Source organism: Chiloscyllium plagiosum, chromosome 4, assembly GCF_004010195.1.
Source record: "Chiloscyllium plagiosum isolate BGI_BamShark_2017 chromosome 4, ASM401019v2, whole genome shotgun sequence".
Classification (NCBI taxonomy): domain Eukaryota; kingdom Metazoa; phylum Chordata; class Chondrichthyes; order Orectolobiformes; family Hemiscylliidae; genus Chiloscyllium; species Chiloscyllium plagiosum.
In genome coordinates, this window is record NC_057713.1 from 81,765,790 (window position 1) to 81,781,021 (window position 15,232).

The following is a 15,232-nucleotide window of genomic DNA, read 5'->3' on the forward strand; positions in this document are numbered from 1 at the left end:
GCTGTCAGTTCAGAAATGTTTTTGATGTATGGTAGTGTGGCTAGTCCTTTGGGTTGTGGCATGTCCTCATTCAGTTGTCTTTCCCTTAGGCATCTGTTGATGAAATTGCGGGGGTATTCGTTTTTGGGGAATACATTGTATAGGTGTTCTTCTTCCTCTTTTTGCAGTGTGTTGTGGCCCTTTTGAACAGTGTCTTGATGCAACTTCTTTTGTGTGTGTTGGGGTGGTTGCTTTCGTAGTTCAGGACTTGGTCTGTGTGAGTGGCTTTCCTGTATACCTTTGTGGTGAATTCTCCCTTCGGTGTTCTCTGTACCATCCAGGAGATCCAGTGTCTTGGGTAAAATGTTGTGGTGGTGGAGCAGTGGACCATAGCCTCCAAAACTGCAGCAGAATCTTCAGCATGTCAGGTCCAGGCCCTGGAATGGCAGGTACGGGCTCTGGAGGAGCAGGTCCACGACCTCAAAAATCGAGACTGTCGGAATAATATCCATCTGGTGGGGCTTCCGGAATGGGACGAGGAAGGCCAGCTCATCAGCTTCTTGAAGCAATGGCTCTCACAGTTTTTGAAGCTATAAGTGAAGGCAGGCCGGGTGTGGGTTGAGTGGGCCCACCAGGGTGCAATGCACAGGCTCAGAACGGACCAGCACCTCTGCCTGGTCCTAGTGCGATTCCAGCATTACAGAGATAAGCAAATGATGCTGGAAGCCTCTAGAGCACTGGAGAAGGATCCACAGGCTCTGACATAAAGAGGATCACAAATTATGCTTTTTCAAGAGTTTTCTACAGTCGTGATTCATAAGAGAAGGGCTTTTGATGAGGTAAAAAAATGGCTGAAGGACTTGAATATCCAGTATTCCATAAGATATCTGGCAATATTACTTTTCAGCCACGGAGGGCCTGTGTTTAATTTTGACTCACCGGAAAAGGCAAAGGACCTCCTGGATGCTTTAAAATAGACTGGTTGGCTCGAATAATATGGACAATAATGTTTACTTTGTTTTTCTCTGTAATTTACCTGGTTTACCCCGGTTGTCCAGTTTTTTTAATATATGTGGGGGTCATAATTTTTTTTTCTTTTTCTCTCTCCTCCATTCTCTTTCCCCTCTTGATGTTCTTTTTTCTTATCATTTCCTCTTGTTTTTCTGTCTTGGTATGGGATGGCAGGGGTTGCAGTTGGGGGAGGCAATGGGTGTTATATATTTCTGTTCTACCAGGAGTGCCTAGGGTTGCAGTATGGATGGGAGGGGTTGAGTGCCCACTTTTAACTTGCTTGTTATAAGATGTGTGTAACATTTTCTTATTTTCTGTTGTCTGGGGCTGGGGAATGGTTTTAGCTAGAAGGAGCCATGAAGGGGTTAGTGGGTAGTATGAGCACCCCTGTGGGTAAGGGGGAAAGTCTCCTTTCATTTGTGTTATATGTTGGTCTGTTGTAGAAGTAGCTGCTGGATGTTTTGTTTGGTAGTTGTATTTTCAAATTTATAAGACACTGTTTTCACGCAGTGCGCTATGGGAAGGGTTCTTCCTCCAGGGGGACGGCTATGGCTAGCCATTCATCTAAATGGTGCACCTGGAATGTTAAGGTGAGTCATTCATTAATTATGAGAAAAAAGATACTTCCAAGCCTTAGAAAAGAGAGGGTTGATGTAGCCTTGCTGCAAAAACACATTTAACCGATAAAGAGCCCTTGAAGTTACAGCAGGGAGGATTCGGACGGGTATTTTTCTCATCCTTTAATTCGAAAAGTAGAGGAATTGCTATGCTCATCCTGAAGAATCTCCCATTTCAACTGTTAGACCAAATTAAGGATGGACATGGGCGGTTTATGATCCTTAAAGCTTTAATACATGGAGAGGAATATGGGATTGTGAATGTATTTTGCCCCCCCCGCCCCCGGGCATATCCCCTTAAATTTTTAACAGGTGTGCTTTTCGGGTTGATGGCCCTTGGGGTGCGTCAAACAATTAAAGGGGGAGATTTTAATTAACTTATTGATCCCAAAGTGGACAGGATGCCTAGGGGCCTTGCACGTATATCCCCGCAATCCAGACAGTTGGTGGACCTAAACAGAGAGCTGGGATTGGTGGATGTGTGGAGATGTCTTCATCCCGAAGGTTGGGATTTCACCTTTTTCTCTAATCCACATAAATGCTATACCAGAATTGACGTGGTTTTTTTTTTGTCCCATCGACCTTTCTGAATTCGGTGCTGTCTTGCAGAATCAGGAACATAGTCATTTCCGATCATGCAGCATTGTACATGGAGGTCAAGGTTGGTGGTAACGGGACAGGCTCGCAGCACTGGTGAATGGATCCTTTCCTCTTGAAGGATAACAAATTTATAGAATATTTTTTGGGGAAATTTAAAATCTTTTGGAACACTAATTTGGCTATGGCCAGTAATCCTCCGTGCTCTGGGAGACTGCCAAGGCTTATGCAATTATTTTGATTGTTTCTTACTTGGCAATTCAGAAGCAGTAGAGGGGAGAACAGCATCGTTTGCTCAAGGTTTGCCTGAAGGCAGCTGAATCAGCATACCTTGACAGACCGCCTGTAACCAAATTACAGTGGATTACAGCCCTTAGGGCTACTTTGAATGCTGCGCTCACCCAGACAGCAAAGAAATCTCTTTTGCAAAACAGAGGTTATTTGAGTGGGTGGTAAACCGGGTAGATATCTAGCGTACCTGGGTTGAAAGAAGAATGCCATCCCCCCGCCAATCTATCACATCTATCAGAGAGTGTGCTAGTACTCTTAGTTGCGATGCCAAAAAGATTAATGCAGCATTTAGGAAGATCTACTCTGAGTTGTACCAATTGGAGGGCTATGAGGACAGATTTGCAAAGACGGAGTCCTTTTTTAAGACCCTGGACCTTCCATGTGTAACTTCAGATCAGGCATCTTTTCTGATTGCCCCCCTGATATTCCAAGAAATACAGGAGGCAGTGAGGCAGCTCCAGAATGGTAAAGTGCCCAGTCCAGATGGATTTCAAAGTGAGTTTTATAAGGAATTTATAGACACGCTGGCCGGGCCACTGTTGAATATTTACAATTACTCATACAGACAGGACTGCCTCCCATCCTCTCTTAGAGAAGCAAATATTTCTGTTATTCTCAAGAAAGGGAAAGCCCCAGAGGATTGCACTTTGTACAGGCCCATATCGTTACTGAACGTGGATTTTAAAATTCTGTCAAAAATGCTGGTGTTATGGTTGGAGATGGTTTTGCCCTTGATTGTAAAGGAGGACCAGACGGTTTTTATTAAGGGTCATAGGTTGACTAATAATATTAGAAGAGTATTAAACATGGTCCAGGTATGCCAGCAAGGGTCGAATCCGGGCTTGGTAGTCTCCCTGGATAAGAGAAAGCATTTGACTGGGTAGAGTGGCAGTACCTCTTTTATGTACTGGAGCAGTTTGGTCTTGGAGGGGTTTTTCCAAGGTGAGTGGCAGTGTTAAATAGTGACTTGAAAGCAGCAGTTCTCACAAATGATATAAGGTCGGACAACTTTAGTATCGGCAAAGGCAGCCAACAAGGGTGCCTTCTCTCGCCATTATTATTTACATTGGTGATTGAGCCGCTGGCAGAGGCTATCCACAGGGACCCTAACATAATTGCCCAAGAGGTAGGGTCAGACAGGCCCTTTATGTGGATGACATTCTTCTCTTTTTAACTGATCCAATGGCATCTGTGACCCATTTAATATAAGTGACTAATCTATTTGGTTTGTTTTCGAGGTCAGAGCCGTTGCTTGCCGGGGGACTTATTAGAATATCCGATCTTGGGGCTAGAACCCGTTTCCCTTTCAGGTAGTCACAGGGACATTTCTTGTATTTAAGCATTTTATCACCCCAGCCTTCGATCAATTATATAAAGCAAACTTTGTGCAGTTGCTAGAGAAAATAAAGCAGGACCTTCGGTGCTGGGAAGATCTTCCAATATCTTGGTTGGGTAGGAAAGCTCTGGTCAAAATGAATGTTTTTCTTCGTTTATTATATCTCGTTCGAATGCTTACTTTGATGTTGCCTTAGCAAACGCTATGGAGGCTTTACAGTTGGCTTGATCTTTCATCTGGCATCATAGGCAGCCTATTATTAAGCTGGCCAAATTGCAGCCTCCGCAGGGAACGGGAGGTTTGGATTTCCTGGATTTTAAGAAATACCAATTGAGTTCCTTATTACCCCATGTGGTTGACTAGGCTTACCAGGATCCACAGTCAACCTGGTTGGACATCGAGGTCTCCCAGGCAAAATGCCCTTTTATCAATTTGTTGTTTATGGACAAGATGAGGACTGCTATGGACCATTGCAGAACCTGATTGTCCTTAACATGGTTAAAGCATGGAGAAAAATGCAGCAAGGTGGGGGCAGCATACAAAAAACTTCCTGTTTCACTCCCTTAGTAAGAATGTTAGGATTCCGGCCAGGGTCGATGGATTCTGGCTTTAAGCTCTGGGAGTCTAGAGGTGTCTCGTGTTTGGGAGATTTATTTGACGGGAAGGTCATGATGTCTTTCGAGCAGCTGAGTCAGGAATATGAACTACCTAGGAGGGACCTCTTTTGTTACTTTCAGGTTAGGACATTATACAGAAAAAAGACTACATTGATGGTTAGTCCCTATAAGTCTGATATGGAGAGGAGAGTGCTTCAGTCTAAGGGCACTCTCTCGGTCAGCATCCTCTATCACTTGTTAGGAGGCAATGTTTTGAAGGACATTCAGCAGTGTGGAATCTGGATTCAGGAATTGGGGGCAGACATCTTGTCAGAGGCATGGGAGGATATTTGGGAGGACGTAAGGAAGATTTTGATTTGTAACAGGACACAGGCTATGCAATTGAAGATACTCCACTGGGCTCATTTGGCACCGGAGCAGCTTGTGAAATTTAAGACAGGAGTATCCCCAATGTACTCCAAATGTAAAACAGATTATGGCACTCTTACTCATTGCTTGTGGACATGCCACAAGTTTCATAGGTATTTGAGTGCCATAGCAAGTGTTTTGGAAGGGGTCTTGGGAACTGAGGTTAAGGTGTATCTGGTTTTGGGCTTGCCAAATCCTTTTCGGCTTGCCAAATCTCCCTGTTTGGATGCACATGGGGAGAAACTGTTTAATATTCTTTCATTCTGTGTGAGGAAGAACATTCTAATGACCTGCGTGTCAGAGAATCCCCCGGGACCCTCGGATAGCATAGATTAATTATGGAGCACGTTCCCCCTGGACTTCCTTATGAGTATGGTGCACCAATAAACAGAGCTGTTTTATAGAACATGGTGGCCCTTTCTGAATTACATAGAAGCAGACTTGTCAGCTATATTGGTCAGGGCCTTTGTGTAGTCATGAGGGCTATGTCTGGCGGTCCGGGGTCCCTTGGGAGGAAGAATGCTGATGCTCCCAGTGGTGTGGAGCTTTGGTGGGATTGCGCTGAGTGCAGTAACTTAACTTGAAAGTAATTTAATTTTCCTTGGTTTAACTTGGTTTAATTTAGTTTTAGTTATGTATTGAATTGTAGTTTTTATAGGTTTTTATTTTCCCCTCCTCAGTGGTTTGTGGAGTAGAGTAGTAGTTTGTTTGCTGTTATTGTCGTTTTATTATAAGGTTGTTATACCATTTTGATTTTGTAATTTTGTAAATAATATAAAACCTTTTTACTCAATAAAAATATTTACAAAAAAAACTATGCAGGTTCAGTGGCAATTAGGAAATCAATGCAATGTTAGCATTCATTTCAAGAGGGGTAGAATACAAGAGCTGAGGCTGGATAAGGCTCTGGATAGACCGTATATGGAATATTATGAGCAGTTTTGCTGTCTCAGGAAAGATATGCTGACCTTGATAGGGGTCTGGAGGAGGTTCATAACAATGATCCTGGGAATTAATGGCTTATCAAATGAGGAGCAGATGTGGACTCTGGGTTAATATTCAATGAATTTTAGAAGGATGAGGGAGAGCTCAGTTAAACTTAGAGAATACTGAGAGGCCTGGATAGAATGGACAGGGAAAAGATGTTTCCACTAATAGAAGAGACCAGGACCTGAGGGCACAGCCTCAGAATGAAGGGGTAACCCTTTAGAACTGAGATAAGGAAAAATTTCTTCAACCAGAGAATGCTGAATCTCTGGAACTCATTGCCACAGAAGGCTAAGTTTATAGCGTGTGTGTAAGACAGATAGGTTCTTGAATAAAGAAATCAAGGACTATGGGGAGAAGGCAAGAAATGTGGTTGAGAAGCGCATCAGCCCTGATCAAATGGCAGAGCAGATTCAGTAGGCTGAATAGTTTAATTCTGTTTCGATCTCTCATGGTCTTTTCACATTTCTCTGCCCCACTTCTTCCCCCTTTGATAGGGATCTTGACAGCCTGCCCTTTGATGCAGTTTCAATATATATCTATGATTCTGTATTAACAATGCAGAAAAGGCAGGACTTGGAAAGTGCCCTAGTCACCTTGCTGCAAAGTGACTTGACTTGAAAATATATTGATGTTCCTTTTGCGTTGTTGAGTCAAAATGCTTGAACACCCTCCCTAATGGCATTGTGTGTCCACCTACACCAAATGGACTGCATGGTTCATGAAGCAGATCACCGCCATCTTATCAAGCCATCTTATCAAGGGCAACTATGGGTGGCAGTAAACATTTGGCCAGCCAATAACCCCAAACCCATACTGCCTACCCTAGCCTAGACTGGTACTGTTTTTAAAACTTGCTCTGCCAGTTGAGGTGATGCAGCAAGTGCCTTGTTGTGGCAATGCAGGACTTTCCATTGTTACAGTGGAAAGAAGTCCTGTCTCGAGTGCTGCATGCTTCAGTAGCCACCTGGTCAGGAAGAAAGTTGGAGCCAGATATCTATTAGGTATTTCTCTGACACTTTGGCTTGCAAAATATTTACCTCTGGAGTGCTAATGGATAATTTGGTCAACTCTTGGACCTTGGTGGATAATCGGATCAACAACCTATCATTGAGGTTTAAGGATTGAGAAAAAAGCAAAGAAATGAAAGAAAAAGAAATATAATGAATAAAATTGAGGAATTATAATAAATTTGAGTAAGGCAAGAGAAATAAGGAGATGGAAATAACATTGAGAAAGAATAAAAGACAGAGGTTAAAGGGAGAAATAATTAAACATTCATGATTTTAAAAACCTTCAACAGCAACTTACTGAGGTTAGAAATGAAACTTCTTTGATTTAAATTCATCTGAGAGTGGTATTGCTGGAACATAGGGCCAGATTTTCATAATTCGGGCAGACAACAGGAGATGAAAAAATTCCTGACTTCACAAGCCCACCTCAGGGAATTATTAGCTCTGTGATGTGATCTCCATTGCAAGAGGAACAGGGAACAGCAACAGTTGGGCTTGCTGACCCTGGAAATGTTTGGACATGCACATAGGAAAATTGATGACAATGCTTTCTTTGTGCGGCCAACTGAGAAGAAGCACAAATTTTCTTTTTATGTTATTTATTCACAGGATGAAGGCTTCACTGGCTAGGCCAGCATTTAGTGCCCAGCTGTAATTGCCCAGAGGGCAGTTAAGAGCCAAACACATTGCTGTGGGTCTGGAGTTTCCTTCCCTAAAGGACGTAGTGAACTAGATGGGTTTTTCCAAAAATCAACAACTGTTTCATGGCCATCATTAGACTCTTAATTCCAGATTTTTTTTAAAATTGAATTCAAATTTCACCATCCACCATGCCAGGATTGAAACCTGGGTCCCCAGATCATTATCTGTGTCTCTGGATTGACAGTCCAGCGATAATACCACGAGGCTTCCCTCTGTGCAACATGTGATAAATCATAATTCGTAAGTCAGTTTTTTGCGACAAGCTACTGGATGATTTCTACATTAATAACGACCATTGTCATTAAACTTGCTACCAGTAAAATCAGGACCAGTACATTTCTTTTTTGTACAAGGAGAAAAGACAATTGTACGCTCGAGAATCGGGGTAGTCGAAAAAATATTTGTTTGCTGGGCCTTCCCAAATGGGAAGAGGAAGGCCAGCTTGTAGTATTTTTAGAGCAGTGGCTCCCTCACATGTTGAAGCTGGAATCTGGGTCAGGCGAGGTGTGGGTAGCATGGGCCCACCGGGTTGCAATATGCAGGACCGGGTCAGACCAGCCCCCCCCCCCCGGTCCTGTTCCGGCTTCAGTGTTACAGGGAGTAGCAAATGCTCCTGGAAGCCTCCAGAACTCTTGGGAAAGATCCCCAGGCCATGACATACAAGGGATTTAGGATTATGCTGTTTCAGGACTTTTCCCTAGCTTTGGTCCGCAAGAGGAGGGCGTTTGATGAAATGAAGAAGCGTCTAAGGGATTTAAACATTCAGTACTCCCTGCGCTACCCAGCGACGCTGCGTTTTAACCACGAAGGGTCCGTCTATAACTTCGGATCGCCAGAGAAGGCCAAGGAATTTTTGGACTCTCTTAAATAGATTGTAAGAATTAATCCGTGTGGTTAATGGTGCTGTTCTGCTCCCCCACCCCCGGTTTACCCTTTTTCTTTCCCTTGTTTCCTTTATTGTTTAATATCATCTCTGAGGGGTAGGGAGGGAGGCTTATTTGTTCTCCACTATGTGATTTTCTTTTTTTATATATAGGCCGGGTGGTTTAGTTGATTCAGGTGAGGGGAGGAGTTTACCTTGTCCTACCTTATTTCTTTCTTTTAGAGCGGGATTGTTTCCCCTTTTTATTTTGTGTTATTAAACTTAATTATTACCTGCTGAGACTGTAACTTTATAGTTTTGTATGTTTATACGTGGTATTAACATTACTAAATGTATCTAGGTGTTGGTGTGGGTGGGGGGGGGGCGGAGTAGGGTAATCACCGTTAACTTTAGCTTTATAGTACACTTTAATTTTTCTATTTTATTATGGGGTGACTGGGTCAAGGGTGGGGCACTGGTTGGGAGAGGATATGATGGGTTTTCGGATAGGAAGTGATGCCCCCTGGAAGCATGTTTAATATTTTATATGTTTTTTTTATTTAGAAATAGTTTTTTTTTACTATATTGGCGTGAGTGTATTAAAGAATCTCTATTTTTGTGAATTTTCTATGCTCTATGCTCAGGGTGTTTTGGATGGGGTTCTTCCTCCCAGGGGGTCTCGGACTTGCCTGGATGATTATGGTTAGTCATTCGATTAAATGGTGCACCTGGAATGTCAAGGGGAGTAATTCACCAATCAAAAGGAAGAAAATACTATCAAATCTCAAAAAAGAAAGGGTTGATGTACCTCTCTTACAGGAGACGCATTTACTGGATAAAGAACATTTGAAATTACAACAGGGTGGATTTGATCAGGCCTTCTTTTCATCTTTCAGTTCAAAAAGTAATGGAGTAATCATTCTCATTCGGAAGAATCTCCTTTTCAAAATCTTAAGTCAGATAAAAGATAAATCTGAACGGTATATACTGATTAAAGCCCTTATAAATGGAGAAGAATATGAGATTTTGAATCTTTATTGTTCCCATGGTGCATTCTTTCAAATTTATAATGGAAGCTTTCTCCAAACCGATGGCTCTCGGGGCTCGTCACACAATTATAAGGAGAGATTTTAATTGTATTATGGACCTGGAGATAGACAGGATCCCCAAGAGTACTGCGGGTATATCCCCCAGATCTGATTTGAATAAAGAGCTAGGATTAGTAGACATGTGGAGGTGCCTCCACCCGTAAGACAGAGATTTCTTTTTTTTATTCTAATCCACATAAGTGTCACACTAGAATTGATATGTTTTTTGCCCCCTTGACCTTTTTGAATTCTATATTATCCTGCAAAATAGGTAATATAATAACTTCTGATCATGCTGCAGCATATATGGAAATCAAGACTAGGAACAATGAGATGGCCCCCCGACATTGGCGTATTGATTCTTTCGTAATGAAGGATAGTAAATTCGTAAAATATTTCTCTCAAGAATTCAAAACTTTTTCAGAAATTAATTCCGGTATGGCTAGTAACCCGTCAATAATGTGGAAGACCATTAAGGCTTATGCGCGGGGTCTGATCATTTCATACTTGGCGACCCAGAAAAAACTAAAAGGAGAACAACAGCATCTACTCGAGGCTCGCTTAAAGGCAGCTGAAACAGCATACGTTGATAGGCCCTCTGTTGCTAAATTACAAAGGATTACGGCCCTTAGGACAGCCCTGAATACCACGCTTACCCAAACGGCAAAGAGGGAAATATTATTTGCAAAGATTATATGAATTTGGCGGTAAGCCTGGTAGATACCTAGCCTTTCTCGCAAGGGAGAAAAAGGGCCCCTCAAGCTATCACGTCAATCAGGGAAAGTGCTGGTACTCTGACTCACAATCATAAAAGGATCAACACAATCTTCAGAAAGTTTTACTCTGATTTGTATAAATCGCAGGATTGTGAAGATAGAGCCAGGAAGATGGAGTTGTTTTTTAAAAGCCTGGCCTTTCCGGACTTAACCCCGGAACAGGTGTCGGTCCTGAATGCTCCCCTAACAACCCAGGAAATACTTAACGCAATCAGGCAGCTTCAGAGTGGTAAGGCACCTGGTCCAGATGGATTTCAGGTTGAATTCTACAAAGAGTTTACAGGAGTATTACCTGATCCACTTATGGACATGTACAACTACTCATATAATCAGGGCTGCCTTTCGCCGTCATTGAGATCTCTCTCATTCTCAAAAAAGGAAAGGACCCAGAAGATTGCGCATCATATAGACTAATATCTTTGCTAAATGTAGATTTTAAAATTCTTTCTGAAACATTAGCATTGAGGTTGGAGAGGGTATTGCCATATATCATAAAAGAGGACCAGACAGGGTTTATCAAGGGCCGTAGATCGTCTAATAATATTAGCAGGGTTTTGAATGTGATTCAAATCTGTCAACAGGAAAGAATACCTGGAATAGTAGTCTCGTTGGATGCGGAGAAGGCATTTGACGGGGTTGAATGGTCATATTTGTTCTATATACTGGAAAGGTTTGGCGTTGGAAAGGTATTTGCTAAATGGGTCTCAACATTGTATAATGACCCCAAAGCAATTGTGATCACCAATGGCTTAGGCTCGGATAGCTTCAGTGTGGGTAGGGGCTGTCCTCTCTCACCGTTACTATTCATGCTAATAATTGAGCCACTAGCGGAAGCTATATGGGCTGACTCTAATATAACGGCCCTGAGGGTTGGCACAGGTAAAGATCAAATTACCCTTTATGCAGATGATGTTCTCCTTTTTCTTAGAATCCTTTGATGTCCGTGCCCAGCCTGATCCAAGTTATTAATTTATTTAGTGCATTCTCAGGCTACAAAATTAATTTCTCAAAATCGGAGGCCATGCCGATGGGTGGTCTCGCTAGTGTGTCCCACTTATTGGACGGATCTCACTTTCCCTTTCGGTGGTCTCTGGAGGGTTTTTTATATTTATTTTTATCAGTCCAGTATTTGGCCAGCTATACACGGTCAATTTTATGCATCTACTGGAAAGGATAAGGCAGGACCTTCAACGTTGGGGGGATCTTCCAATTTCTTGGCTAGGTAGAATAGCTCTAATTAAAATGAATGTCTTTCCCCGTCTCTTATACCCTATGAGAATGCTCCCAGTGATGCTGCTGAGGGCGGCACTGCGCAAATTATATGGTTGGCTTGTTTCCTTCATCTGGAATCATAGACGGCCCCTCATTAAGTTAAAGAAGCTGCAGCTTCCACAAGCAAGGGGAGGGCTGGATTTTCCAGACTTTAGGAAGTATCAGCTGAGTTCCCTATTAAGCTACATAGCCGATTGGGTCTCGTCTGACCTGCAATCAATCTGGCTGGACATCAAGTAAAGTGCCCTCTCATTAACCTCTTATTTTTAGATAAGATGAAAGTCATTATGGACCATTATAAAAACCCAATAGTATTAAACACAATTAAAGAATGGAAGATAATGCAGCAAAACGAGGGTAATTCACATAAAACCTCCCCTTATACTCCTATAGTGGGAGCATGGGGTCTTCAACCGGGACTGACAGATGCCACATTTAAATCCTGGAGGTCCAGGTATATCTCCTGTTTAGGGGATCTGTTTGATGAGGGGTTCTTGATGTCTTTTGAACAGCTGCACCAAAAATTTGGACTACCTAATGGAGACCTCTTTCGATACTTCCAAATTCGAGATTATATACAGAAGAAGACTACGTTATTAGATAGCCTTTATAAATCAGATAGAGAACGTAGAGTGTTGTGGCCAATGGGTTTACCCTCGGTCAGCACTCTCTATCATTTATTACATAATGAAGTGTCGGAAGACATGGAACGTTTTCTTAGAACATGGGATCAGGAATTGGGGTTGGACATATCCACAGAAATGTGGGATGACATCTGGGAAAATGCTAGAAAAATCTCCATCTGTAATAGAACCCAGGCCATTCAGTTAAAGATACTCCATAGGACTCGTATAGCACCGGAACAATTGCCAAAATTTAGGGCAGGAGCATCTCCAGTGTGTCCCAAATGTAAAATAGGGGTGGGCACTCTCACACACTGCTTATGGACATGTCATAAGATCTGCAAATACTGGGTCAGAGTAGCAAATGCTTTATCAGAAATCTTGGGATCGGAAATTAGAGTGTCTCTTCTCCTGGGTTTTTCGAGCTTGCCTTCCCTGGATGTGCACGGGAGGAAATTATTTTCTGTTCTCTCCTTTTTTGCAAGGAAAAATATCTTAGTAAACTGGGTAGCTGAGGGCCCTCCAAGACTTCTGAATTGGCCCAGGTTAATCATGGTATGTATTCCCCTTGACTTCCTTACAAATATCTTGCACCAAAAACTGAATTAATCTATAAAACATGGAAGCCCTTCCTGAATTATATAAATATAGATATTTTGGCCATTTTGTCAAGGGCTTTCATCTAGTTGTGGTAGCAGTTCTGGCTGGTCCAAGGCCCCTTGGGGGAGGTATCCCGCATGAATATGGGTTTTATTATGACTTGATGTTAATTCGTTCCGAGCATGTACTTCACTTTTTAATTACTATGTTATCCTTTTTTTTCTCTTGAGTAATGTAAGATATTTTATTATACGTTCTGGTTAGTTATAGGTTAGATTAGTAGTTAGTTGAGTTTTGTTTTCTCTTTTTTTTATCTTTTTGTTTGATAGGTTTTGGTTATTATTTATTTAATATAATATTTGTATATTAATGTTTGTATTTGTGTTTTTTATTTTGTAAATTTGTAAAAACATGTTAAATTTTCAATAAAAATATCTATATTTTTAAAAATGACTTTTTCAATGTAACAGTTATACTGGTCTTTCTAGTTTTTTTTTTAATGTAATGTGTACCCCAGTTTTTCTCCCTTTTCCCTTTTTGTAATCTAATAAAGAAACTTCTCTTGACCGTGTGATATTCGTTAGTCAGCATATTCCACCCTGATCTCATTTCACAATTGCTGCCTCGCCAACCAGTTCTTTTTTTTCTGGCATCTAGTGGCATATGAGGCAAATAAAACACCTACTTTCTTCTCAGTCTATAACTATATATCTCTCATTAAAGGCTGCCAGTGTATAGTACTCTATCTAATCCACTGCAATCATTCTTGCTTGCTTTGTGGGAGTTGGGTAGAAGAGACAAATGAAAATAATTAACAGTTAATGAAGGAGAAGTTGAAGAACTCGGAGAAAAAAAAGACCAATATGGGAAGTCCCAACCATTATATTTTGGCCACATTTTAAATTCCAAAGAAATCATGGGTGACAGTCAAATGGCATAAAAGGCTAGATTAATGTTACATTTTCTGAAGGAATGTATTCAAACACCAGCACTAATAGAATTAGAGTTATGCTTAGATTTATTATCACATGTACTCACATGAGTATAGTGAAAAGTTTACAAGTTGCTACTACCGTGACATAATATTTCATAATATGGAGCTTGACACCACAGTGTGCAGCTGAAATGATTCATGTTAATGCCTTGGATGAGGCAGCTAGATAAACGAGGGAGAAAAGAACAGGAAGGTATGTTGATGAAATCAGATGATAGAGGATGTGTGGAGACTTGTGTAAGGCAGAAGCACTGGGATGGATCTGTTGGCCTTTTCCTTGCGCTGTGAATACTGTGTAATAGTTTGATTTTATTTCCCTAGAGCTTTAGAGCTGCAGCCATTTTCGGTGAAACCTCTCTTGCGACGGGCCATGGCTTATGAATCCCTAGAACGTTATCGGCAGGCTTATGTGGATTATAAAACAGTACTTCAGGTGGATAGCCGGATCCAACTTGCAAATGACAGTGTCAACAGGTGAGCATTTATACATTTAACTAATGTAATGGCTGACCTTTTTTTTGTTAGTGTATAGAAGATTAGAGGTAAATACTTCATACTTGCATAATATTTAATCACCCAGCCCTTGGACTTTTATACAAGTTTTGTCCTGCTTTGCCTAAATATTTTGTTTTCACTTGCCTCAATCAACAAAAATGAGTCATATTTTACATGGTGAGGGCCTACTAGCGTTCGAGCTTTTGAAAATTTAAAGTCAAACAGATTTTTAACCTATAATGCCCTCGTTCATCTTTAACTTACATAGCTTCTCTTGGCCTTTTACCATAACTTTCAGGGAAAATTTTAGGAACCATAGGACGAATGATGTAAACCGTTAGTTAGCAATCAAAGTTGTTGAAGTAAAACCAAAATGATGTGATTAATAGGCAGTTAAGTAGGTTTCTGGATTGAGAAGAGACTGAAGGATATGATGAGAAGGTGGGGTCACCTTTTCTAAAATCGAATTTCACTTTGTGAAGGAAAGTTGGGAGGATATACATCAACTCAATACATCTCTCCTCACAAGGCCTGGCCTACATGTGACTCCAGACCCACAGCAACGTGATTGACTCTCAACTGCCTTCTCAAATGGCCAAGGTAGCCACTCAGTTGCATCAATCACTACAAATCTGAACAAAGAAATGAAACAGTATGGACCACCTGGCATTGATCTAGACATTCTAGAAAAGACAACAGCTCAAGCAGCCCTGTTAATCATCCATAGTACACCTGACTGACATTGGAGGCTAGTGCCACAACTGGGAGAGCTGTCTCACAGACTAGTCAAGCAACAGCCTGATATATCATACTCATAGAATCATAACTTACAGACAATGACCCAGACAACACCATTAACATCCCTGGGTATGTCCAACCCACAAGCGGAACAGACCCAGCAGAGATGGCAGCACAATGGTATACAATGGGAAGGAAATTGCCCTGAGAGTACTCAACATTGACT

General features: G+C 41.5%; 1 protein-coding gene across 4 annotated transcripts in view; it reads left to right on the forward strand.

The window, feature by feature from the left end:
• LOC122549145 (sperm-associated antigen 1-like) overlaps positions 1-15,232 on the forward strand; it is a 138,093-nt gene that overhangs the window by 81,359 nt on the left and 41,502 nt on the right. For all 4 annotated transcript variants that reach the window (XM_043688484.1, XM_043688485.1, XM_043688483.1 and 1 more), the window contains one exon: positions 14,095-14,247. In XM_043688484.1, coding sequence (XP_043544419.1) covers positions 14,095-14,247 — 153 coding nt within the window. The remainder of the gene's footprint in view (positions 1-14,094; positions 14,248-15,232) is intronic.